The sequence below is a fragment of the Typopeltis vanoorti genome, chromosome 26 (assembly GCF_054136105.1).
Source record: "Typopeltis vanoorti isolate ZY-2024b chromosome 26, IOZ_Tvanoo_1.0, whole genome shotgun sequence".
Taxonomy (NCBI): Eukaryota; Metazoa; Arthropoda; class Arachnida; order Uropygi; family Thelyphonidae; genus Typopeltis; species Typopeltis vanoorti.
In genome coordinates, this window is record NC_143574.1 from 4668805 (window position 1) to 4696205 (window position 27401).

The 27401-nt window shown below is 35.0% G+C and overlaps 1 protein-coding gene across 2 annotated transcripts in view; it reads right to left on the bottom strand.

The window, feature by feature from the left end:
• LOC150092283 (R3H domain-containing protein 4-like) overlaps positions 1–27401 on the bottom strand; it is a 67376-nt gene that overhangs the window by 16857 nt on the left and 23118 nt on the right. For both annotated transcript variants that reach the window (XM_090415118.1, XM_090415119.1), the window contains 2 exons: positions 19902–20020; positions 2931–3075 (listed from right to left, as the gene is read on the bottom strand). In XM_090415118.1, the coding sequence (XP_090271244.1) occupies positions 2931–3075; positions 19902–20020 (264 nt within the window). The remainder of the gene's footprint in view (positions 1–2930; positions 3076–19901; positions 20021–27401) is intronic.

The window sequence follows — 27401 nt, forward strand, 5'->3', positions numbered from 1 at the left end:
AGTTGCTACAACAGGGCATGAAAGGTCTAACTTTACTGTAGTTCTCTGCATAACTGCAGATAGTTCCAAACTGCCACCGATGGCGATTTTCAAAAGAAAGACTGTTCCAAAAGGTTGTAATTCCAAAGATATTATTGTTACTGCTAATGATAAAGGTTGGATAAATTCCGAGATTATGAAATTTTGGTTGGAGAATGTGCGGCAAAAGAAAGTGACATTTTTCAACCCCAAAATCTTTGTTAGCGTTGGATTTGTGTAAGGCACACACGATAGCAGAAGTTAAAACAATTGTAAGTAAGTATTCCAAATTGGCCGTCATTCCAGGTGGTTTAACAAAAAAACTCCAACCCCTTGATCTTGCAGTAAATAAACCATTCAAAGACAATTTGCAGGCTAAGTGGGAAGACTGAATGATGAATGGCATCCATGAATTTAACAAAACAGGGCAGATGAAAAGAACGTCATATAAAGATATAGTTACGTGGATTGTAGAAAGTTGGGCTGCTGTTAAGTGAAAACTGTGTTAAAAATGGTTTCATTAAAGCACAAGGGAATGCAGTGGTGTTTGGTGACAGATTATGGAGCTGAAGAAATACCAAACGGAATTTTTAACGCAATTGATTCTTTCAATATTGAGTCTGATGAAGAATGTTTTGGATTTGAATACTGTAATGTTCAATAAATATTAAGTAATACTTCTACCTTAGTTTGTTATTACATTTGATTTACCTCTCGTACCTTTCAAATGTATACCGCACATGTTAATTTTTAACGAATTTAGACTTTTTTGTATAGATAACGCGTGTGTTATCTATCGAAAAAAATACGGTAATTTATTTTCTGTTGCTCCAGGGGAAGAAAATAAGAATGGAAACTAACCCTCAGATTAACAATAGTACTTGGTAATAGTATAGGCTTGCCAGATGTCCCGTATTTTACATCTAATTTGGCCGTCCCATATTGTACTTGTAGGGACAGCCTAATGTCCCTATTTTAATGAACAGATAAAATTATAAATATTATGTTAAGTAATTATAATTTTCAATATTATTTTCAAATAATATTGATTTGTAAGCCATAAAAACTGAGAATAAATTATATATTTAATTTAATCCTTTATCCAAGTTCAAGCAAACAACGTTTGTGCCTGAAGTATCTTCAGGACTGGGGCAACTCAGTGCTGAAGTCAAACTCAGTCCTAAAGATACAGGCCTCTGAAGATACAGGCACAAACCTCGTTTGCTTACACTTGGATAAAGAATTAAACTAAATATATAATTTATAGTATAACCAAGTGGGAAAAAACTTCCAAAAACTGACAATTTGAGGAAATTAATTGTGTTTACAGTTTATGGTGGCGACGATCCCTTTCCATTGGTCGCTTTTTATTTAGTATAAGCATTTTATTTATAATTCTGTACAGATATATGGCATTTGCTTATTTTCAAACAGTTCTTATTTGAACATTGTGCAGTGCGGTATCAACACAGTGCATGAATGTTATTTCAATAATTATTAAAAAATATTATCTCTCCTTTTCGAATGTGTGATATTTGGTTAATACATAAAATATATAAGGTAAATTTTCTTTCCTTAAGTTCTTAATAATGCCAAAACAAAAGTGCATTTTTAACGATGATTATTCGAAAGAATGGAATTTTATTGCAAAAGGAAAACATAACAATGAAGTTGAATGCAAAATCTATAGACGAACGTTTAGTATTGCATATGGGGGGCGATCAGATATTACACAACACATTAACACCCAGAAACACAAATTGAGCATGTCAAGTTCCAGATCCAAAAGTATTGATAATTATTTTGTAAAACCAAATACCAGATTTATTTTTTCTTTTGTAAAACCAACTTATCAAACCTGTCCTGCATTTGGTTTTCCAAAATCTGGCAATGCTATACTAGTACATAAAATCACTGTCTGTTCACTGAATTGAATGATAATTTGAATGATAACATGCAAAATTTTCTTCCCAAAGAGTCAACTGTCCCTATACCATTCTCAAAGAAAGTTTTTATTAAATTAAAAAAAATCAGTTGTAGAAAATGTGCAGTCAGAGCAATTCATACAATCAATATATGCTTTAAAACTATAATATTACTATACTCTGGGCTCAACAAATATGCTAACGCACTTGCACACGGTGAATAGATTTTGCCTGCTGGTGAGTGGATGCAGACTAGACAAACTAGAATATTTATTATTTAATAAAAAATAGCTTTTTAAACAAAATCATTTCAACTTTAAGAAAACACATGGGCAGTAGCAGCATTTAATCACCTTATGATGGACCTCCTATTGATTTACCAGGACATAGTATTGTGTGTGTGTGTGGGGGGGGGGGGGTCATGGGAGAGTATATTTTTTGCATGGCAAATAGGATTTTGCATAATTTGTCTAGCTTTGGTCACACTTAGTATAATCAGAAAAAAAAAAACCTACTATTTATAAAAATTGCTTTCTGTTTTTTTATAGATCATGCAGACTCCTATAAACAATATTTTGCTAGGCATACACACCCACACACTTCACCACATACAGAAACCAATGGATTTCTGTAATGCATAATATTTTAAAAAGCAAATGCTCAGGTTTTTTATTTCCTGAAAAAGATGATTATTTTCACAATTTTCAATGCTAATGAGACAGTTAAATACTGATTTAAATAACAATTTTACCAAAGGAATGTTATTGGTATTCTACATAGTTACAAAGGAATGGCATATAGGATCATGGGAGCTCCCACAGCACTTGCAAGCCACAGCCTGACATGAACATGTAAAAGCAGTTTCTGACTACAACTATTACTATTTTAAGAATGTAGTGGTGTAGTATGCACTGGTATGATAGCAAAATATTCAACTTTTCATAACAAATAAAAAAAATATCACATAATGAAGCAGAATAAACTTACTTGTGCGTTTGTCATCGTTTGCATTCACAAAAGCCTTAGATTCATGATTGCTTTCTTCCACAAAACAATCTGTGATATCCTGATTTCCATCTTTCAGAAATTTCCATTGCTCTTCTTCACTTTGATTAATAAACTGATTCCAAACCTGAGCAATATTTTTTTTTTTGATTACTCGCTGCACAACATATTACATAAACAATAAACAGACATTTCACTTCAACTGACTGATTCCCTATTTCACAGACTACTTGTGACTAATTAATCAAGTGTTGCAAATTATATCAATATAACACACACTGATGAGTGAAAACTAACACTAAAACAAGTAAGAAAATTATAGAAATAAAACTATTAACCCCAAACCATTTTTAGCATCTCATTGTTTAGCTCAACATTTTTCTTTTGACATAACATCTGAAATGTGGAGGAAGAATCTCCACATTTCAGATGCTGGGTGAAGAGAAAAAAAAAAAAAAATACTGGGTCCCCCAGGACTGAGAGAGAAATGCCACATGAAAGCATCTTAAATGGGAGAAAACCTGACAACAGACAGTGCTGTAAAAAAAAAGACAAATATGAAAACATTATGGTCACATAACCTGAAGGAAAGGTTACCTAGAGAAGATCCCAAACAAGTTGGCAAAGTGAATAGTATATTCAGCAGCAATCATTTAACATAAACTTTCAGTTAAACTCCAGATTCATTGTATCTATTCATTCTCTTCATTCATCCCTGATACATATATGCTCCTGATAAGAGCATTTCCCAGAAACCATAATCTATAAAGTGCTCAAATACATATAAACATTCTAATTAATTAACCTTTGCATATAAAACCTACAGTATTGTTGTATACTATAGGTTCTGAACTTCTAATTCAAGAACCATCAATTAGTTTTCTTTGAGACTCATACTGGGGCTGGGGAAGTAGTAACTCATTACAGTTCTCATAACAATCAAAAACAAAACAATCAGATCAATATTATATTTCAGCACAAATTTTTATTTCCTTTAATTATTTAATACTGTATAAATTAAGATATTTTAAAAATTATATTGTAAATTTAAACATTTTTTAAAAACCTGGCACTTCTTTTCTATAATATTTTTTTCAAAATAACATCAAGTTATATTTTATGTCTTTAGCAATTTCAAAGATGTTTTTCAGTTAGATTGATTGGTTTTATGAATTTGATTTTTTTGTAAACGTTTATTCACTGTATAGCTGACTATGTTTTTTATTATTATGTTGGAGAAACTGTTCATATTCATAACATATAACTCAAATTTCATTTGTGACAAAGCAAGGCATTCGTGATTGGATCACTTAAACAAATCAGATGGGAGACAATGTATACATTCTAAATAGTAAGATTATATTCCAATTTAGATCTTTGAAGCTCAAATGGAATTTATTAACAAGGAATATAGTCCATCTATAAGTTTCCTGGTCCGGATGGTATCATCCTCCCTTCAGTTGTGCTAAAAACTTGTATTCCAGAATTAACACCCATCCTGTACCCAACAGCATGGAAGTAAGAAGTTTTTTTCACTTGGTTAGACTATAAATTATATATTTAGTTTAATTTTTCATCCAAGTGTAAGCAAACAAAGTTTGCAACTGAAGTATCTTCAGGACTGGGGCAACATCATTCTCTAATCCAGAGTAATTTATTAATAAGGTGTGACACCTTTTGGCAGCTCATATAGGTAAATATGACTTCTGCATTGCTTCAACCTTGGTATCACCTCTGGGTCTGACTCCCACTGAAGAGACCTCAATAAAGGTTGAAACCAGTCTGGGTAGTGCCCTTTCCCATAATGGATAGCATTATACATGTCTGCAAAGAGATGTGCCTTGCATTATGGAATACTGGAATACTAAGGCAAGTGATGTGAAGTTTGATCCACCTTTGTCACGAGTTGCCCCAGTTCTGAAGATACTTCAGGCGCAAACTTTGTTTGCTTACACTTGGATAAAGGATTAAACTAAATATATAATTTATAGCATGGAAGTAAGCCTTTCTCCAGCCTGCTTATAGAAAAGAAAGATACAATCAAACTAAATTCCATTGCCCTCAACTCAATAATAGTGAAAGTAATGGCAAAGGTTATTAATAGCCAACTTTTTCACTACATGGAGGCCCAACAATTAGTTAGTGATCACTTATGGATTCTGCCAATCTTGTTCAACAGTGTACCTAGCCAACCTTTGACACAAACCATGAAAGAGTTTGGAGAAATTCATGTGGTCACTCTCCATATTTCCAAAGTATTTGGGAATCTGAAATACATATATTTTTACCAAGCTCCCATCTTATGGTCTCCCTACTTCCCTCTGTAACTGGGTCACCAGTTTCCTCTCTGGTGGTTCACTGGATGACATAACAGATGGTTTGCTCTCAAATTTCTCCATTAATGCAGAGGGCTGTGGGCTCTCTCACACACATGCATGCACACACACACACCCTCCTATACATTAATTACTAGTTCGAAACCTCAAATCCTATCCCTAGTTTTAACAATGACAGTACACTCCATTGCTTTCCTTCATTTGAAAAACCCTGTAGAACTCAAATAATTCAAGCTTTAACACATCCTCCATAACAAATGTCCCAAATATATCAATCTCCTTCCCATTCTGAAGTGGGATAAAGAAAACCTGGCGAATTTCAATGCTGTCAAGATCTTATTTCTCTACTCCCCCCCCCCGATTTTGATAATACTTCAGTCCCAAGTCAAGATCAAAATACTACTTCTACTCCCAGAACTTTAGATATTCTAATGCTATCTGGAAGATGGAAACACATACAGCTAATTTCCTTCACAAACAAATTCCATTCACTGTCTCATAGATGCTCTGTTACCTATTCAGGCATAATGTTTAGTGAAGACAACAAAATAAATATGGAAATAGATAATCAAATACAAAAGCTGGTATGGCAGGAAGCCAACGTGAACTGATATAGAAGAAAAGAATGAACTAAGTCACAGAGTAATCAGTATACAAGATCATGTTGGGTTAGAAATAAGAGTTGATCAAATACTACAGATCACACATAAGGAGTCCTGAGGAAAATTAGAGAAGTGACCAGACCAGATGGCATCAATGGCAGAACCATATTCACATGCTACATGTGCCATCAAAAATGGCAGGATCCCACCTGTATTGGTCTTCTGGAGAAATACTAATATATATAGATGAGGTGATGCAACTGGTAGTTCTTTGGAATATCAAAATGTAAGAGCTAATTCAGAGATCTGATAAATAACAAAATAATTTGGAGAAAACTGCTGAAAGGAAACTAGTCACAAAATACTCTATGAAACTATCATAACATCTAGTGTATACTTCTTTAGGATATACAACAGAAAATAATGAAACCAAACTTTTATCATGCATTAAAACAGACTTGTAAAAATATAAAACTATAATTGTATATAAAAGAGAGATTATGTGTATACCATGTGTGTAAATGTATTGGATGGTAATAGTTTGCTGTAATCTTCTGCATTAGGTGATGAAGGGGATTTTCAGGAAGTATTTAGTATTTTTTCTATTTTTTTTATGGATTATAGCCATTGGCTAAAAACATGTGATGCAGGTAACTGAGTTCAGTTATAAGAGCATTATCATCGGAACAGATAGCATTGGCTCTCTGAGTTAGTGGTTTTAGGATGGTGGAGCAATATCAAAGCGGCAGAAGGTTACAAGTGGAGTTCCACAGGGCTCAGTATTGGAACCTATATTGTTTAACCTTTATATTAATGACATTGTCCGTGGATCGCAATGGAATATTCGGTTGTTTGCGGATGATGCGAAGCTGGGAAGGGTATTAGTAATAGTGCAGATGTGGTAGCCCTGCAAGAGGATTTAAATAAGCTAGATAGATGGGCAAATGAATGGGGGTATCAGTTTAATGCAGCAAAATGTAAGATCTTGAGGTTTGGGACACATCGATGGGACGCTGCATACTCTATGGGAGGAGTTAAACTGGAGGCAGTAGGAGATGAGAGATCTCGGTTTGATGATTGATAGAAACCTGAAATTTAGGGGACATTGCAAAGGTAGTGAAGGTAACACAGAGGATTGCTGCAATAATGAGAAGGACACTGACCTGCAAAGATAAAATGGTTATCATTCCATTGTATAAGACTCTGATCAGACCACACTTAGACTACTGTTCTCAGATCTGGTCCCCAGGATTTGAAGGGGATAAATTACCTGTGGAAAGGGGACAAAGGCGGATAACAAAGATGGTGTCGGGATTGTACAATGTTAGTTATGAGGGTTGGCCGAGGGAGTGTGGACTGCAGAGTTTGGTGGATAGAAGAAGGAGAGGTGATATGATTGAGACTTTTAAACTGTTGAGAGGTGGTTACAGGGTTGACACTGGGATGTTCTTTCGCTTGGTTGAACAGTGGGAAGGAGTCATGACAAGGGGCCATCCCTGGAAATTACGAAAGGAAACTGTGAGAAAGAGGGTGAGGAGTGGTTTCTTTGCATGGAGGGTGGTTGAACCATGGAATGCATTGCCTGATGGAGTGGTGAGAGCGAGAACGGTCAATGCATTTAAGGAGTGGTATGATAGACTTTGTGTTTCCTAGGAGGGGCCTCCCTCAATGAGTCTTGATAGACTTGTGTTTCTTAGAAAGGATCTCTCACGATGAGTCTTTTGACTCCATGGAGGCCTGAATAATAATAATAATATTGTTGAGTCGGATGATGTTTGTGCACATATCTCCAAGTATGTGTAGGTATTCTACAAACAGAAAATGATAATGAACCATCAAAAAGGCATGTGACTATTGTATCTATGAAGAGCAGACAGTCATTAGAATCCTGTTCCACTGCAAGGTGGATTTTATTATTATTATTATTATTATTTGACACCTCCAGGGAGTCCTAAGACTCATCGAGGGAGGGCACCTAACTCTACAACTCTCCATCTCCACCACTCAACCTCATCCACAAACCGCCTCATCTAAACCAATGCCCTCTACTGTCCGCCATCATCACTATTATTTTCACAGACAATTACAAACATCCATGCCTACGGCGGGATTTGAACCCGCAGCCTTTTGGCTAGAGAGCGGATATGCTAGCCACTCGGCCAACTAGGCCGGCATTTTAGGTGTTGGCTATTTAAATGCACTAAAAAAATGCATCTGTGTCTGGACCATGTGGCCAAACAACAAACATATCATTAACATAGTGTAACCAAGCAAGTGGTTTGAGAGTGGCTATATTCATTGCTTGGTTTTCTAGGTGTTCTATGTAGAAATTGGCTAAAGGGGTGAGAGCCCATAGCTGTCCCATCTAATTGTTTGTATACCTTCCCTTTGCATACAAAATAACCAGCATGTGCTATGAATTTCAATAATTCAAATATGTCTCTGTCAATGACCTCAATTAATGGTACCCTGGTAAAGAGTGAAGTAATATCGAAAATAATCATTATGTCTGAACCTACCTTTCAAAAATATGGTCTTTTAATATACTTTTTTTTTTTTTAGGTGAACAGAATTTTTAAGAAAGGAGAAAAAATTACCTGTGGAGAGAGAGGCTAGCAGTTAGTCAAATGTTTAGCAAGTTTGTATGTAGGACTGCTTATATAACTATCCATAATGTAGGGGTTTGTGAATTTTTGGTGCTCCATATATGAAAAGGCTTGAGTTTGCTAACAGTTTCTTTAGACTAGGAAGTGACCTTCAGTAATTCATGACCCTTATTCTTTTGTAACTTAGTAGGATCATGATCTATGATCTGGTATGTAGACTGATCTTGTAAAGAATGTACATTTTTTTTTCATATTTTGTTCAATTCATTATCACAGTTGCATTACCTTTGCCTGCTTTGGTTATTCCAATATTATTATTACTGTATAGCTCTTTTAAGGCATTGATTTCTTTTCTTAGCATATTCTGGGAGGTTTGGATTGGGTCAAGATGTTAGCTACATCTAAACAAATGTTATTGGCAAATCATATATTCCACGTTCAACAAATGGCATTATTTTCACTTTTGAAACTTGCTTAGATGTAACAACTAAGTTATGACCTCAACTTAATGCAGTGACAGTGTCCTCACTTAGAACCACCAATGATAAATTTACAACAATACAATCTTGTTGTAATTGTGGTTGTCTCATAGTACTACAATGTTGGAGAATTTCAAATTTTCTGTACTGGCTTTTGACCTTTTTGAATTCTTTATCATCCACTGCTTCATGGATGTTGACAAGTATTGCCCACAGTTCAGGGTTTAAAATATCACATGGTTCATCGCATACAGCTTTGATAGCTGCATTTATTTTTGATAGCTCCACACGAGTAATGCTAATTACAAACGGGCTAGTCACAGTAGTGAGACTAGCCTGTTTGTAAATATGTAGGGACTTGACCAACGAAACTTGCTTTTAATTTTGACATAGTCTGATACTGTATTAGTATCTTGGCACCTCTTCAAGGAAGACTAACCTATTTAGCTGCTAAGCCAATTTTAACTTCTACTTAAATTCTGCACTTTGATTATGATATCATCTCTGTGAAGAATTCTCAAATGGGTAGAAAGGCTTATGTGTTGGCAGTTCATGAAAGGCAGATATATTTGAATTATTCAAATTTACATGCTGGTTATTTTGCATGCAAAGGGAAGATATCCAAACAACTAGATGGGACAACTATGGGTTCTCCCCTTTAGCTAATTTCTACATACAAATAGAAAACACTTAGGAAAAAACCAAGCAATGAATACAGCCACTCTCAATCACTGGTCTGTCTGCACAATGTTGTTGATGATGATGTGTTTGCTATTTGGCCACATTGTTCTGGTCCAGACACATTAGATGCATTTAAATAGCTAACACCATACATTTACTTCACAATGGAGCATGAATCTAATGACTGTTTGCTCTTCCTAGATACACCAGCCACATGCCTTCCTGATGAGTCATTATTTTTTCTGTTTATAGAAACTCACCTATACATACTAGAGATATTTGCATAAACAATCACACCATCATCCAGATGAATAATATGGTTTCCTAAAAACACTAATCACAGAGCCAGAGCTACTGTTCCAATGATAATGCTATTACCACTGAATTACCTGCATCACACTTTTCTAGCCATAGAAAAAAGCTCCCTGAAAATCCCCTTTATCACCTAATATACAAGACTACAGCAAACTCTTACCATCCAATACATTCAGGTCACACCAGAAAATATATCTAGAGTGCTTAATAAATATCAGCTCATCACATTTAAACCATACATCAAATTTGCAATTCTCATCCAGTCTTCTAAGGACAAACTGTCTTCTTTATCACATCAAGTGTACCTGGATGTGATAAAGTATCCAGAACTGTCCTATATTTACTTAAATAAAGAGCCAATAGGCTCTTTGATTTAAATACCTGTCCTATATTTGTTACCTGGCTTACTATAAACAGACAGGAAGTGGTTGACATTTGCCTCGGAGAACACAAAAATACATTTGGTGCTATCATTATGGCAAGTTGGGACCAACAGACCATGCCTTGTGCACTCCTTCACACAGGATCAAACAGAAGAAAACAAAAGTACTACACAGATGTCATAAGTCAGAGAGACAAATATCAAATTACTTGACATTTGTTTTGGATTTCTCCTTCTCCATGACAACTGAAGCACATTTGTGATAAAGTTATAGATTCCAACAAGAGCTATCAATTGGTTTGCCTGGGATTATAGCTGAAGCAACTAGTTATGAGGTCATTATGTTATGTTTGTTATAACTGCATGTTCTCTAGATAGCAAGCCTGTTTTGCAAGATGAAAAATTAGTTTCTAGGCGAGAAAAACCTGTCACTTCTACTACATGCAACCAGCTAGTTTATCTTCAACTGTAAAGCTTTTATAAAAGAGTTTTTCATGTCCTAGATGGGATTTGACCCAGACTATGGCTTTCACAGATCTTTTAAATCAAAAGACACCGTCATTACCACCAGAGTTATGAAGCTTCCTCTGTCAGATGATTGTTTTACTGCAGTTTTCTGAATCAAAGATTATAACACACTTTATGACAAGTCACTTAAAGTAATTGCTACCAAATGATCTGTGGACATGATAAAACATCTGCAGACCAAGAAAATTTCAGTCACTGTTTTTTTGTGGCACATTACAGAAATTCACAATCAAGAACTTGTAATAATTGTAAGCTATTAAGCTAAAAATATATTTGATCCTGAATTAACAGTAACTGTAAATACCATCCTCCAGGAGAAGGCTCAAATACTGTCAAGCATTACCGTTCTAGCATTACTTACAGGAAAGTGCTTTATAGCAGTTATGTGAAAGATAACAATTTACTCTCTGTCTGAAAAGCTGTAGATTTGAATTCAGTATAAAATACAAGGAATATTCATTAAGAGTTAAACATGCGAAGGTAATTTGTCACCTTTCAATTACAAGCGACAGCTTTTTATTTGATTATTTTTTTTTTAAAAAAAAGGGGGGAGGAACAACTTTCTGGAAAACATATGTAATTAAACAAAGATAATATACTGGCCTCATATAGCCTTTGTTACTTCACTATAATTCCAACCAAACCAAAGCTTAAAGAAAAGGCTTGATTTAATGGTATATATACTAGAATTTTTATATTCTACTAAAGGATTTTAAATATAGGGGAGCTGAAAGAGGAAGTGATCACCATTTAATTTTTCGTACGATTAAAGATGGAATTAACATATTGAAAATAAAAATGTGTAAAAAAACGTTTTAAATAGAATCAAAGTCAAGCAGCTTTCAGAGACAAACTATAGACTTGAATATACAAATATTATTCAAAAAAGTGTTTGAAAACAAGAACCAAAGCATGGTACCCAGCAGCTCCACAGTTTGGCTTTGCTGAAAACAATGACTGATTCAATTGGGGAGACATGGTGAATTTCTTTGCAAGGAAAGAGAAATGATAATTCCATGGTAGATAAAGAAAGTTTGAGAAGTATACAGAAGAGTAAACAGCATACTGAATGTTCCTATCATGTTAACATGTACTCTGAGAGAATACACAGGACAGTGAAATGATGTATAAAAATAAGTAAACAAATCATGGGAAGACAACATAAAAATATAAAAGATAAATATTGGAAAGATGGCAGAATGTTCTGGAGGCTATTGAAAAACATAGACATGAAGGAAAGAGTAAGTACAGTAATAGGAATCAAAGATGATAAAGTTGACATGAAAACTAAAACTAAAGATATTTTGGATAACCTAGAGTTAATTACTTTGAAAGGCCTAAATAAAAAACAAACAGTGACAGTGGCAGAAAATATTCCATCCAAAGTACACATCAATATTTATAGTAGAAAAGCTATCAAAAACCTGAAATGTGGAATGGCAGCTGGAGTGGATGATCTTTGACAAGAAATGCTTACAGGTAGAGGTATAAGTGGCTATACAGCATAACTCACAAAGCCTAGTCAGAAGATCTCAAATTTTGGAAGACTGGAGTACTCCTTTCATAGTACTCATTTATAAAAAGGGAAATAAAACTGGAATAAGAAAAATTTCCCTAATGAGTATCATGTAAGATTAATGACTAAGAAAATTGTGGAAGAGCAAGCCTGAATCATGCCAAAATACAGGTTATTAAGATTGGATTTTCACTTTTGTGGATTTCAAAAAGGAATATAACAAGAAGCCAAGAGAAAAGCTTTTCAAAATACTACAATTATATGGGGTAAATGGGACATCATATCAATACAGTCAACATTTGAGTTGCAAGTTGCAGGAAGAACTGAAGGATGTACATATTACCTCCACTGTTATTAATCACCTATAATATTATTAAGGGAGACCTCTGGGGAGTCAGGAACTCATGAAAAGAGGCCATACTATTCACATCAGCTGTCATACCTGTTCTTAAATTCATTCACGCTACTTGCACACACAACATCCAACAGCAATCCATTTTAAGCACGAACTACTCTATGAGAGAAAAAACTAACCCTAATTCCCCTTATTGAGAACATTCATTCTCAACTGCCATTTCATGTCCTTTCCCCACCCTCCATAAAATGAAAATTTCCATCTACTGAAATTCTGTATATCCTTTTCAGAAGTTTGTAAGTCTCAATCATATCACCCCTCTTTTTCCTGTTTGCTAATGTCTGCAGCCTACAAATTCTCAATCTGTCTTCCACAATCCTGATATCATTTTGGATACTCTCCTTTGCACTTTCTCCACTGTATCAGAATCACCACAGAAACTAGGAGACCAGACCTGCATGCAATAGTACAAGGACTTATCAAGGCCTTGTAAAGAGGCAAAATGACTTCCTTATCTTTACATGTCAAGGTTCATTTCAGCATTGCCACTATTCTCTGAGTTGTATTTACAATTTTTGCCATATGACCCTTGAAATTCAACTTCCTGTCAATTAAAACTCCAAGATCCCACCTCATCAGTTTCTTCAAGCACAATTCCACACATATAATATGACATTGGATATCGAATCACACCAAATTGCATATTACATTTATTAACATTGAAATGACAGCCATAAAAAAGTCATCAGAGAATTACACACAGATGAAGCAAACAAATTAAGGTTTGAATTTGCCCAGATTCGATACCAAGCAAAACCTCTTTGAATATACCTTTCTCAGAATTGCAAGTTTGTTCTTTATGTTGCAACACTAATATTGTCATCACTGCAACTGATAAAGGTCATACCACTTTTCTGATGGATATTACAGAGTATATAATCAGTGGCGGCAGGTGAAAATTTTAAGTGGGGGTGCTGCATATACAAAAAAAAAAAAAAAAAACTTTTTTTCCCCTTAATCAGTAACGAATTTATTAATAAATAAATTAACATATTAAAAATTGCTTTATGAAAAATATTTCATCCTCACCACGAACAAACACCAATAATAAAAGTTTCGTATCAATAGCAATGACAAGTGCAAACGAATATCAGCGTTAGATCGCAGTGCATTTGTTTCGTGTAACGATAATTAAAAAAATATAATTCTTTTCATATTTTCAACAGTGACGCTCATCATAATTCAGCCTTGTATCTATAATAAATAAATAATTATATGTTATTTTAACAAAATAAAATAAGATTTACAAAAAATAGTTCACCATGAACACGCACCAATAATAAAAGTTTCATATCTCACAGAAATAATGCGCGCAAGCTTATGATACACTGCCCAGGCGGCAGTGCATCTAATGACGTAACGTGCAATGACAAGTACAAACGAATATTGGCATTAGATCACAGTGCATTTGTTTCGTAATCTAAAGCGTTAATCGAACAATTCCAATTATTAACTATTCAATCAATGTCAAAACATAAGCTGTAACCTTTAACATGTGGTATTGCATTTATATAATGTTGTAAGCATTGTTATTATTTATAAACACAGACAAAATTTAATTTTTTCATTTTTTCCTTGGGGGTGCTGCAGTGTCACAGTACAAGCTGCCACTGTATATATATATAATCATAAATAATAGCTTTAATGGAGCATGTGCACTAGACATATTAAAATAACTTCCATGGCTTATGCATATAAAAAAAAAATATATATGTATGTAAAATTTTATTAAAAAATTCCAATATATATGATTGTTTGCGGAATTTCTGGTGGTGGTCAGTGGCAGATGGCATTGGTAAAGACAGAGTTATAGAGCAGATGCCCTCCCTCGATGAGTCTTTGGACTCCCTGGAGGTGTCAAATAATAATTTTCACATGCCCACAATTCAAGCCTATTAAAAATCATTCTGCAAGTACTGCATATCAGCAACACTCCTGATTACCTTACCTATCTTTGTATCATCAGCAAATAGCTGTATATCACATGTCAAATCCTTTCCAATGTCATTAATGTACAGATTGAATAATAACGGACCAAGGACTGATCCTTGAGACAAACCATTGGTTACCACGAATTTTGCAGATTCACCCCCCCCATACCATTTTTTGATATCTGTCAGTCAGTCATCCTCTTATCCAGCATTTCCCAAACTTTTCTTATGACGGAATACTTAACAAATCCTGAAATTTTAATGGAACACCTTGGTTAGAGTTGACTATCATCGGTCTCACATTCAATGTAAAGTTAAGCTCACACTATCACCAAAGCAGGCTGTATCGCATCTTAAAAATGTGACAGCGCACACTATTAGGCTTGCTGGTCACATCGCATCGACCTTGCTTGTGACCGTACGTTTCCTAGAATAGATATCTCCATACTTCTCTCGCGTTTGGAGGTCTCAACAACTGCGGGTGGCTGAGTCAAGGTCATTGTGCGCTGGTCTTAATAGCACACATGCAAAGTGATGAGCACCTGGTTTTCAAACATGTTTGAATTTCTCATAGCATTTAAAACCATTCCAGGCTCATATTAATTTTGATAATTTTTCACAGAACACGTATTCATTTTCATTTGCAGAACACAGTTTGGAAACCCTGCTCTTATCCATGCCAATAGTTTATAATCCAGTCTCATACTCTCTAATTTATACAACAGTATTCGTATTCCATACTGTATTCTGTCAAAAGTCTTAGCAAAATCCAAAAGTATCATGGTGTATCCATTCTCCTTGTCTACACAATGGTAACATTATTACAGAATGTGAGCAAGTCGCTAAAACATGACCTTCCCTTAGTAAACCCGCTGTTCAATGCAAAGTTAGAGATTCTCTGTCAACCTATTTCAGAGAATAGGTTGACAATCTATGCGAGCCCTAACCAACTTTTCCAAAATCTGCACCATCACTCCTGAGATAGTTGATAGTTGGATACATCAGTCATTGCACCACCCTTGTGCAATGGGATTACCATACATTCTTTCCTGTTCCAAGACTCAAATTATATAGCCTTGTCAAGGGAACAGCAAGTTCAGCTGAAGACTCTTTTAGCATCTGTGCTGATATCCCATCAGTTCCTATTGCAGAATTCTTATTCAGTTTGTGCAACAGCTCCAGTACTTCCTCCTCATTCACATGAGTTTCCTCATACGATGAAGCGGTAGCAGTGAGTTTAATATTGCACATACCAGGTTGATAGCTTTTAGCAAAATGGCTTCTCATTAGTTGAACAATCACTTCTTCAGTCACCCACATATCTGCATTCAGCAGAGTTATTCTTTCTTTTACTTGCAGCATAACAACAGAATTTTTTTGGGTTGTCTTTAACTTGCAGAGCCAGTTTCTTTTCATACTCAGATTTAGCTTTCCGTACAACACTTGTTTACTTATGAATGTAAATCACATTATGAAGGAAAGTGACATTAGGCCTGATATAAAAGAAACTGGCTCTGCAAGTTAAAGACAACCCAAAAAAACTCAGCTCTTTATGCAGATAAAGAAGTTATACTCTTAACCACATCAACATGGATAAAATATACCAGTCCTCATGCTCTTCACATCCATGATATGTCAATATATCAATGATATTGCAATCTTAATATGCACTTACATCTGTGGCAACACATCATGGCCGGTTGCATGGTCATCCACCATACCAGCCTTGATGTGTATATAATCCACAACCAACATCTAGACTGCCACCATCCCTAATGAAGAAACATCTTAATTCCACTTCAAATATGCTGCAGGTTGGAATTCAAGCTGAAACAACTAAGACTGCTGTAAGACCAGTTATTATGCCTCTTAATTGTGTATTTTCCATTTGTTTGTTTTGTGGAATGAAAAAAATCTGTGCCACTTACAAAAGTAACCAGCTAACTGACCTTCAAATGAAAAGTCCTTATTATAAGGTTCCTCACAGTGGTGCACCCAGGGAGGGGGCCAAGGGGCCCTAGCTCCCCCCCAAAAAGAAAAAGGAAATAAACACTAGAAAATTTTCCAAAATATCTTTTCCTAATTAAAATTCATTTTTTTATATTTATGTTGTGTCTTCTATTCCTATACTATATACTTATCATGCATTGGCGATCAATGCAGATGCTCAGTCATAGGTCGTATGCAATGCGTAGTGTGTATTTGTAAATCGTCAACTCAACTGGGTTCTCCTCCTCAAAGATTAAATCTTGAGTGCTCCCCACCCCCCCAGATTAAATTCTGAGTGTGGCACTGGTTCCTCATATCTAGATGAGATTCTAATCTAGCTCTTTACAACCAAAGTGTAAATGCTGCAATGTCCTCATAACTGTATTAGAGAATTCAAATGGACTGAGGATAATCTAGTACACTTAAATACACCAAAACAGCTCAGTCTTCTTTGAACAAGAACTCCACCTCCTCTTATATTTGATAATACCCAAATCTTCATACAAGTTCAGATTTCTCTTCTTGGCCTGTTATTTACTTCTGGTCTTTTCAGACACAAACATCAAATATAAAGCTTCTTCATATCTAAAATCTTGACATCCTCCACTGATCACATTTCTTTACTGGGCTCACTCCAATTCTTCATTATACAGATTATATTTGTCTTTTTATAGATAATTCTATGATTTTTTCAACTGAACATGAACCTGTTATTTTCCACTTTTCATTAAACCTATAAAAATGCAAGCATTGATACTCAATGCTCTTACAGAAAATAAAATAAAAATAGAAATACCATATTCTTGCATATACTTTCTTTTGTAGATTTAGGTTAATTGGCTTGTTTTGGTCTTATCATGCAAATGCCTATCTAACATATAAAGATTAACAAATAAAGTGAATGAACCTTAGGAATCACAATGCTCATTTCATTGTAATTTATTTTAATTTCAGGATAGCTATCATACCCCTATATTACTATCTTTCTAATGCATCAAATTAAAAAATAATTTTTAAATTAACTTCATACTTGAAATATTTTAGTAGGATGCAGAAATTCTGAAGCAGTCATTGCTGAACTCTGCATTAAGTTGATGGAATGAAGGCATAATTAATTATTTCACTTTAGTTAGTTTTCTGATGTATTTACAAATATGGAATTTCAAAAAATTCACAGTGAAAATAAAATTCAGAGTGTGAAAAGGAATTTTATACTGGCATAAAACCTCAAAAAATACTTGGTAGGGAAAATAAGTTCCAAACCAGAGAAGAAAATCAAGAAGGAATGTGAACATTAAAAATTTAAAAGGATAAAATATATAAACTTGATTGGTGGGATCATTACAGTATACTGTAATGATCACAATGGTATACTGTAGTAATCACAATGGTGCACAATGTGTCTGTATAATATATCCTTTTTTAAAGAGATATTTTGAATGGTTGAGACAAGGAGCCAACAGATTTTTTGCAAATATCCAACTGATGAAGAATGAATGGTCTACAACAATTTATATCAGTACTAATTATATATTGGGTTTTATCCTTTATCCAAGTGTAAGCAAACAAAGTTTGCGCCTTAAGTACTTTCAGGACTGGGACAACTCGTGGTAAAGGTGATATAAGTTCTCATCACTTGCCTTAGTATCTCCCATAATGCAAAACACATCTTGCGGACATGTATAATGCTATGCATTAAGGGAAGGGCCACTACCCAGACCGGTTGTTATATCCTATTATTAAAATTCTCTGGATTAGAGATACGTTTATGGTCGAAACTGGCTTATCTGGGTGGTGGCCCTTTCCTTAATGCATAGCATTATACATGTCTGCAAGGAGATGTGCTTTGCATTATGGAGGATACTAAGACAAGTGATGAGAACTTATCCCACCTTTACCATGAGTTGCCCCAGTCTTGAAAGTACTTTAGGCGCAAACTTTGTTTGCTTACACTTGGATAAAAGATAAAACCCAATATATAATTAGTGGCATAGCCAAGTGAAAAAACTTCCATAAACAGCAAGGATAGTACTGATATAATATCAGTACTATCCTTGCTGATTGTGAGAACTGAACAAAGTAATTCACTCAATTCTCGCAATTGGTTGTCTTGAAAAGACATCGTTTGTATCTTTAACAAAAAGGTGCAAAAAGTATTAATATAAACCCAGTTACTGAAATATCAGCATATCACACAATATAAGCATTCTGCCATTGAGCAGATCACTATTACTGATTTTCCAGAAAATCAGTAATAGTGATCCTCCACTCATGACAATTACTATGGAAACAGCCATTACACCAGTTCATGTTTTATACAAAAGTCCTTTTATAATTTTAATGTTCATATTTCTTCAACTTGGAAATTCTTTTTCTACCAATTAATTTTGTGGTTCAATATCAGTATGAAATTGTTTTTTTTTTTCCACATTTCTTGAATTTTATTATTCACTATATATTTTGAAAATGTTGAGATGAAAGAATCATCTCAAGCTTAATTTGAAATAAAAAAAAAAATATTCATGCTATGAACTTACTGCTGACTCTCAGTAACAATTTGTTCAGAATTTTCACATCTAAGCAAAGATAGGTTTTCCTCCCTACTCAAAAAGATTTTGTAAACCTATAGTACATAAATATTAGAGGTTGATGAAATTCATCTCACACTTAAGGACAATGTGCCATTCATGCCCATGGCAGGATTCAATCCTGCAGCACACTGGTGGTTTAATATAAACTTTAATATAAATATGCTGGCTTGGCTGGCCGAGTGGTTAACGTATCCGCTCCAGCCAAAATGCTGCGGGTTCAAATTCCACCGTGGCATGAATGTTTGTGAAAATACTAAACTAAAATACTAAACCAGTAGATAGCATTGGTGTAGTTGCAGTTCATTGTAGTTGGTGGATTGAGTGGTGGAGATGGAGAGTTGTAGAGTAGGTGTGCTCTCCCTCAATGAGTCTATGGACTCCCTAGAGGTGTCACACAATAATAATAATAATAAATTTGATGCATTAGAGAATTACATAATATGGGAGCAGTTCTAGGGATTTTAGGTTTTGCTAAAGTTAGAATAACTTATAAAAGTTTGCAATAAGACATTACTTTCATTTATATTTTCAATGAAAAGAAAAATAAACAAATCTGAAGGCAGATGGTAAAAAAGTAATCACCTCCATACTTTCTTTTTCCTTGAGCAAGTGGGTAAAGGCAGAAACAGATTTAGGAATAAAATCATAGATAGTAACCTCACTGGATTCCTCACTCTCTACCAGGGACATGAGATAGTTGTCTATTGAATAATAAAATTTTAAAGTAATTAAAAAAAGATATGTTAGATAATTAAAATTAGATTAAAAATTTTTAAACTAAAAAAATTTTTATACAGGAGATATTCTACATAATATAGCAGAAAACACAAACTTGAACAACTACTGTATGAGTATACAATTTTTAATCTCCTCACTGGTTGGCCGAGTGGTTAGCGTATCCACTCTCCAGCCAAAAGACTGTGGGTTCGAATCCTGCAGTGTAGGCATGGATGTTTGTCTATGAAAATACTAGTGGTGGTGGTCTTCGGCAGTAGATGGCATTGGTGTAGATGATGAAGATAGTTGCAGTTGGTGGACTGGTGGAGACGGAGAATTGTACAGTACGTACCCTCCCCTCGATGAGGCTTTGGACTCCCTGAAGGTGTTATGTAATAATAATAATAATAATAATAACAACATGTTTACATATAAATAATTATGGATCTGAAGTGCTCACTGAAATTGAAGTGGATGCGAAGCATAAATTAAATGGTATACTTCAATAATCTGGCCAACTGGATGGCTAAATTTATGCCATACATGTGCAGGTTACTTTTATATAATCTGGTTAGGTTGCTAATTTGGAAAATGTTTTCTCCAATGGCTTATCATTATACTGAGATTAGCCCAGGCCATTATGAATTCATGAATCCCAGTACAAACCAACACATCTTTTCTGGAGATCCTTTTAGATAAAACTAACCTTGAGCATCTGACTATCTAAAGAGAAAGAGAACTGTTCCTACTGCTCTGATATCAGCATCCATATGAAACAGATGGACACTGGGCACATATACAGAATAATCACTGTATATTATCTCTTAACTTAATTTATTATTTTTTTTTTTATGAACCCTATATGCAAGAGGATGGAAAACCTATAGCACATCAGTGTGTGTGTGTGTATGTGTAAGCAAGTGGTTAAGGAGGAAAAACATGTTGATCTCTTACTTAAACAGCTGAAGATTGTAGTTCTTGGAGGAAAGGTGTGAGGAAGGCTATTCCAAAGAACAGAGATGGAATAAATCCTTTCTATTCTATGAGAAAGGATTTCTTTTTTTTTTTTGGGGGGGGGTTTGAGAAGAGAGAGATCATCTGTTAAATGGAATGCTATATTCTGGACAGCATCAACCAAACCAGCCTTAGAAAGGTCTCTGATGATAAGGATAATATTCTAAGTTTGGGCATTTTGGAGATTTATGTAGTGGCAATGCTTAAATAAAGGTCAAAACAAGACAAAAGAAGGCCTCCCCATAACCAGCCTGTAAAGAATGAGAACTAATCAAGGCTTATGACTCAATGTCCAATCTGAACCTCATAGTGTACCCTGTTAGTAGATTCAACTTGCCAAGAAATGATATTCATGTTGTTGTATTTGTATAATGTTGATGTGAAGTCATCAACCTCTATATATAAGTAGCTTAGTCATGAAGACATTTCATGCACAAGCTGTTTGTTTACATTTGAATAAAGGATTCAACAATAATACAATTTCTTGGCAAGTTAAATTTAAATTGTAACTAAGCAAAAAACTTTCTACAACTTCCTTATTAGTGGAAATCCACCATTTATTAGTGGATACTGAACAAATGAAGACAGACTGACAACAGGGAGCTAATCTGAAAAATTTTATTCTGTGCTGCTTCAACCACAAATATATATGAAGTGTGACAATTTAATTCCCAGAAATGCACCTGTAAAAAAAAACTTATGTTCAGAATTATACATTAGTAGTTACAATCACCTTCGAAGTAGTCCCCATGTGCATTTATACACTGGTTTAGATGGTGTTCACTTTTCTGGAAACAGGCCTGGAACTCTTTTTCCGGAATACTCTTGAGTTCCTTTATCACATTATGCTGGATATCAGCAATGTCAGAAAATCTTCACCCTTTCAGTGCAGTCTTTAATTTTGGAAACAGCCAGAAATCACAGGCAGCTAAGTTGGGTGAATAAGCAGAATGACCTAATTCGGTAATCGATTTTTTGGCCAGAAACTCTCTCACGATGAGTGCACTATGGCTTGGTGCATTGTCGTGATTTCAAAAGAAATTACGCATACCCAATTCTTCACCTAAAATTATCCTGACTATTTCTCGGTCATTTATATTAATCATCAGGCACTAATTCACATCTTCTCACCGAAGATGTGAACAACAACTCCAGAAGTGGGCAGCCAAAACAAAAATGACAGACTCTTATGCCACTCAAAGACACTTGAGTTTTTCCAAGCATCCATCACTTTCAACAGCTCCAAAGTTTCAGTAGCAGTTTTGCTGATTTTCACACAAAATTTGATGTTAACACACTGCTCCAAATTTTGGTCACACATTTTTATGCCAAAGTTTACATACAGATCTCTATTGTTTTTGCAATAGCCAACTAGCAAATGGCTCTATCAGCTTGAAGTTCATGCATGCATTAGATTAATATATGTACAAACACGATTACTCATGTGACTCCAACCAAATCACCAAACGGGCAACACTATGTGGCTGTTCCGGGAATTAAATCGTCACACCTCACATATGATGGCAAGGTCTCCACAGATATAATTAGAGAACCAGTGCAAATGGTGAAAATTCAGTTAATAGCTCAACTTCAAACTCAAGAGAATTGAAGACAGGCACCGTCAACATTTGAAACACCAATGGAAAAGAGGTGGAACTAGCAGGTGAATCTAAAAAATACGCTGCCAACATAACATGTTACCAAGAAAAAACAGGCAACATACGAGGGTGGTCTGAAAAGTTCTCAGCCTAACAATGAAAAAACGAATTTATAATTTCAAAATTATTTTTATTTTTCAACATAATCTCCCTTAAGATGAATGCATTTATTCCAGCAATGTGCCATTATCCCGTCCCTGTAGTGGTTCTCAGTAAGATCTGCAAAATACCCCTCAACAGCTGCAATCACCTCTTGATTCGAAAAAAAACTCTGACCAGCGAGGAAGAGTTTTAATTTTGGGAAGAGACAGAAGTCAGAGGGAGCCAAATCTGGGGAATAGGGTGGATGTTCCAACAATTCATAGTGCAGATCCCTTAATTTTACCATTGTCAAAACACTTTTGTGGGCAGGTGCATTGTCTTGATGAAAGATGATTTTTTTTCTTCTGCAAACAAACCAGGTCTTTTCTCATTAATTTTTTGGTCTAGTTAAAAGATTGGAATAATATTCCCTGGTTATTGTTTTATCCTTTTCAAGATAATTAATAAACAAAATGTCTTTGGCATTCCAAAACACCGATGCAATGACCTTTCTTACTCATGGAACTGACTTTGTCTTCTTTGGCGCTGAACAACCGGCTTCTGTCCATTGTTTTGACTGCTGTTTAGATTCTGGTGTGTAATGGTGAATCCAAGTCTCATCCATAGTAATTGATGCACAAAATCAGTTTTATTCTTGTTAAATCTCTCCAAGCACTGTTCAGAGATTTTCGTGTGAGTGCGTTTTTGATCTGCTGTGAGCAAGGCAGCACCCATCTTGCGCAAAGCTTTTTTTATTTTCAATTCTTCATGCAAAATATATCCTATCCTACATGTTCTTTTGAAATGCCTATTCTCAGCAATTTCATACACTTTGACTTGCTGGTCATCCAATACCATATCCCAATACCGCTTGATCAATGATTTCTGGTGTCGTTACACTTTTTGGACATCCTTCACGTGGATTATCTTCAAGGCTGGGACAACCATGTTTAAACTCGGCAGCCCATTTCTTAATTGTCAGAAATGAAGAAGAGTGACCATAAACTTTTATGAACTTGAATGAATTTCTTTTAGCGTTAAACCTTCTTTTACAAAGAATTTTATAAGTAAACGATACTCAGAAATTTTATCCATTTCAAGGGATACAGACAACACGTTTGCTTCAGACAGCTGTATAAAACAAACTACTTGATAGAATGACTTGCAATTTCACATGGATGCTTATGACAGATGTACCAACTTAAAAAAAAAAAAATCTTGCCAATAGTGTCGCCATCATCTATGGTCGAGGCCGAGAACATTTCAGACCACCCTCGTACCTCTAAATAATAGCTATCATCAGAAGCAGAGTATCCACTTGCTTCTGATCAAGGAAAATGACCAGTCAGTCTTTAAATTAAAGATACCAAGAAATTATATACTTGGTTTAATCCTTTATCCAAGTGTAAGCAAACAAAATTTGCATCTGAAGTATTTTCAGGACTAGGGCAACTTGTATATAGAAGCAAATGACTACACATCACTTGCCTTAGTATTTCATAATGCAAAGCACATATCCTTCCCATAATGTATAGCATTATACATTATGGGAAGGGTCACCACCCAGACCTGTTTCGACCTTTATTGAGGTCTCATCAGTGGGAGCCAGACCCAGTATAATCATAACCCAATATATTTATAGTATAACCAAGTGGAAATACTTCTAACAACATTCAGTCTCGTTCTGGGAAGTGGCTAAAAATGAGGAATTCTCACTGAAGAAAGGATTTAAGTGGAACTACAAAGCTGAAGATTATGACAAACTTACAAGGGAGCTCAGAGCAGTGCATGACATAAGAAGCTACAATGAAAACTTGTCCACAGTGCATGGGAAGTGGTCAGAAATTGTTTGAGGGAAGCAGCATCAGGAGGATAAACCAAGTAGGGATTAAAGAAGAAATATAAAGCAGGAGCTGCAAGAAAACACAGTAAAGGGAACATAAAGAAAAGGTGAACATGCTCATGAGCAATAAAGTGGAGGCAAGAAAGGTGACAAGTATGTTAAGGAGAGCTAAATCAGAATGAGAGAAAAATTAGCTCAGCAGACCAAAGGATCCTAAAGAGTTTTCTTTTTTCACTGGTATGACAAAAGATGATTACAGAAGAATTACTTGGGGTGTTGAAAAGTACTTAAATTTTGTAGACTTGGATAAGGCATATGATAAAGTGCCAAAGAAAGCTGTTGATCAAAACACGACATATATATATATATATATATATATATATATATATATATATATATATATATATTATAGATGAGAGATTACACAGATTATTATATAGCTTCTATTTAAGTTGTAAATTAGCTGTGAAAATTGAAGGAATGTACAGAAAGATGGTTTGATGTAAAATCAGATGTAAGACAAGGATATATCCTATCTCCAAAATGTTATTCATTATTGTATCACAAGTGAAGAAAGTGGCATGAAACCTGCTTTCAAAAATCAGAAATATTAAACAGCTTTTTACTTTATACTGTTGTTACATTCCTATATAAATCCGGTACACCTCTTAAAGAGTAACAAACTGTGTAAGAAAATCAGAAATCAAAAGTTATGAAAATAGGTAGAAACATCATCTACATTTTAAATAGAGAGCCTATGGCGTGAGTAGAACTGAATTTTTCCCACTTTGCCTCTACCAACCATCTTATTGAGTGGGATAAGAGTCATATGCCCTATATAGAAGAGAACTAGCATTCCAGAACCTTCAAGGAGGCTACTATGGTCACCAGTTCAACAGGAAAATTAAATAAGAATCAAGGTCTAATCCTACCAGAAATTTGGAAAACTTTAATTAGATCGCTAAACATCAAAGAAATGAACTTTCACGGCATTTACATTATGTCTCGTAACAAATAAATCATATTCCCAAGACACACGCATTGTCTCACACTGTACTAATTTTGTATGAATTAGAACTGTCAGTTAAAACCTAGTCTGTTACCTTCATATCACTTACCAATTGTATCCCTGAAGATGCCAATAGCAAAAATCAGTGAAACTAGTAGGATAATAAATATTACCCACTTGACTAACATTCCTAAAATGTGTTATAGTTTCTTAAAACAGAATTGTGTTTTGGTAACACTCAAGAACAGTGGAGAAAAGAAAGGCAGGGAGAACAATGTTTAGGATACTGGTTATGGAAGTATAGAATGACTGACCATTACACAGTTTATAGTGTTTAGACAAGAAGCGATGTACACTGTCATCACCAAAACTATCACAGATTTGAGGTTAGTGGGAGGTCATTTATATACATAAATGAAAGAGGAGGTAGCATGTGCGAACAAAAGTACACAGTCTGGAGTACTTCTGTATTAGTTGGGAGAAATCCAAAGAGAGAAAGTCATTCATCATAACTTAACAAATGATCATTGATGAAACTGGCAACCTAATTGCAAAGAGGATGTAATGTAGATCATAATAATGGTAGTTTGGTAAGGAGGCCTCTATGACAGACAATCAAATACCCTGAAAATGTCAAGAGCACCCAAACATGCTTCTCCAAACCTACCTAAAGGCAGGTAAATGTTGACAAGATTTGCTATGGATAGAGAGTAGCAAAGTAAATATTGGTATTTAATAACAGAAGTGAGGATGATGAGATGGGATGATAGTTTGATGGCTGACTTGTCTCCAGTTTTTTGGGATGAGCTGTGAATGTAAGCTTGTCCCAAAAAACTATGAAAGACTGTGATGTCAATCCAGGATGGATATTAATTCTGAAGCACAAATGTCCTGAGAGAGCAACTGAGATAAGGATACCCTCAGTACCAGAATATTTTTTGATATCCAATCTATTCAAGAAATTTCACATTATGTCTTTGGAGCATACTAGGCACTATATGAACACTTTTAATGTCCATATAATGCCTAGTTATGTTGGTTATGTTGCAATAATAGCATTTGAATGCGAGAGAGAGAGCGAGAGGTGGAAACATAAGCAGGGAATGGGAGATGCTATGTCCAGTAGCTTTGGCAAGGGATTATAAAACTGTCATATAAATCCACTCAATGAAGCTTATAAACCTATCATACATCTAGGCTCTCTCTCTCTGGCATCAATCCTATAGAATCTTTTCCCTCACTTGATTTTTTACAATAAGGTATTTCTCCTTTCCACTTTTTACTGAACTTTATAACCACAATCTTTACACCTGTCCCCCATGGTCAAAATTCTGCAATCCTTTTTACAATAATTTTACCTTCAAAACATTGATTGTTAATCTGTAACATGGTGTGTGTATATATAATTTGTGAACTTTGCTCTAGAGACCAAGCATAAAACTATTTCACGCTTTCAGGCCTCCAAAGAGCAAGGTCTTACTTGGTGATGAAATTCATCTCACCTAAAGAAGCACACTTAGCAGAAGACAATTTATTTGCAATATGTTTGTGCTTTTTTCCTTCCTCCCATCTCTTGTGAGCTACAATGTAGGCTGAATGCAAAGATGGAGACTTTACACCATTAATGACATAACCATTTTTTTTTCTTCCCCTTGAACTGCTGAAAAACTACTGTAGTCTAAACATGGAATATCATAACAAATGCACAGGTACCACTATTATGACAACAGAATTCATTAAGATGTCTGAGTAGTTAGGGA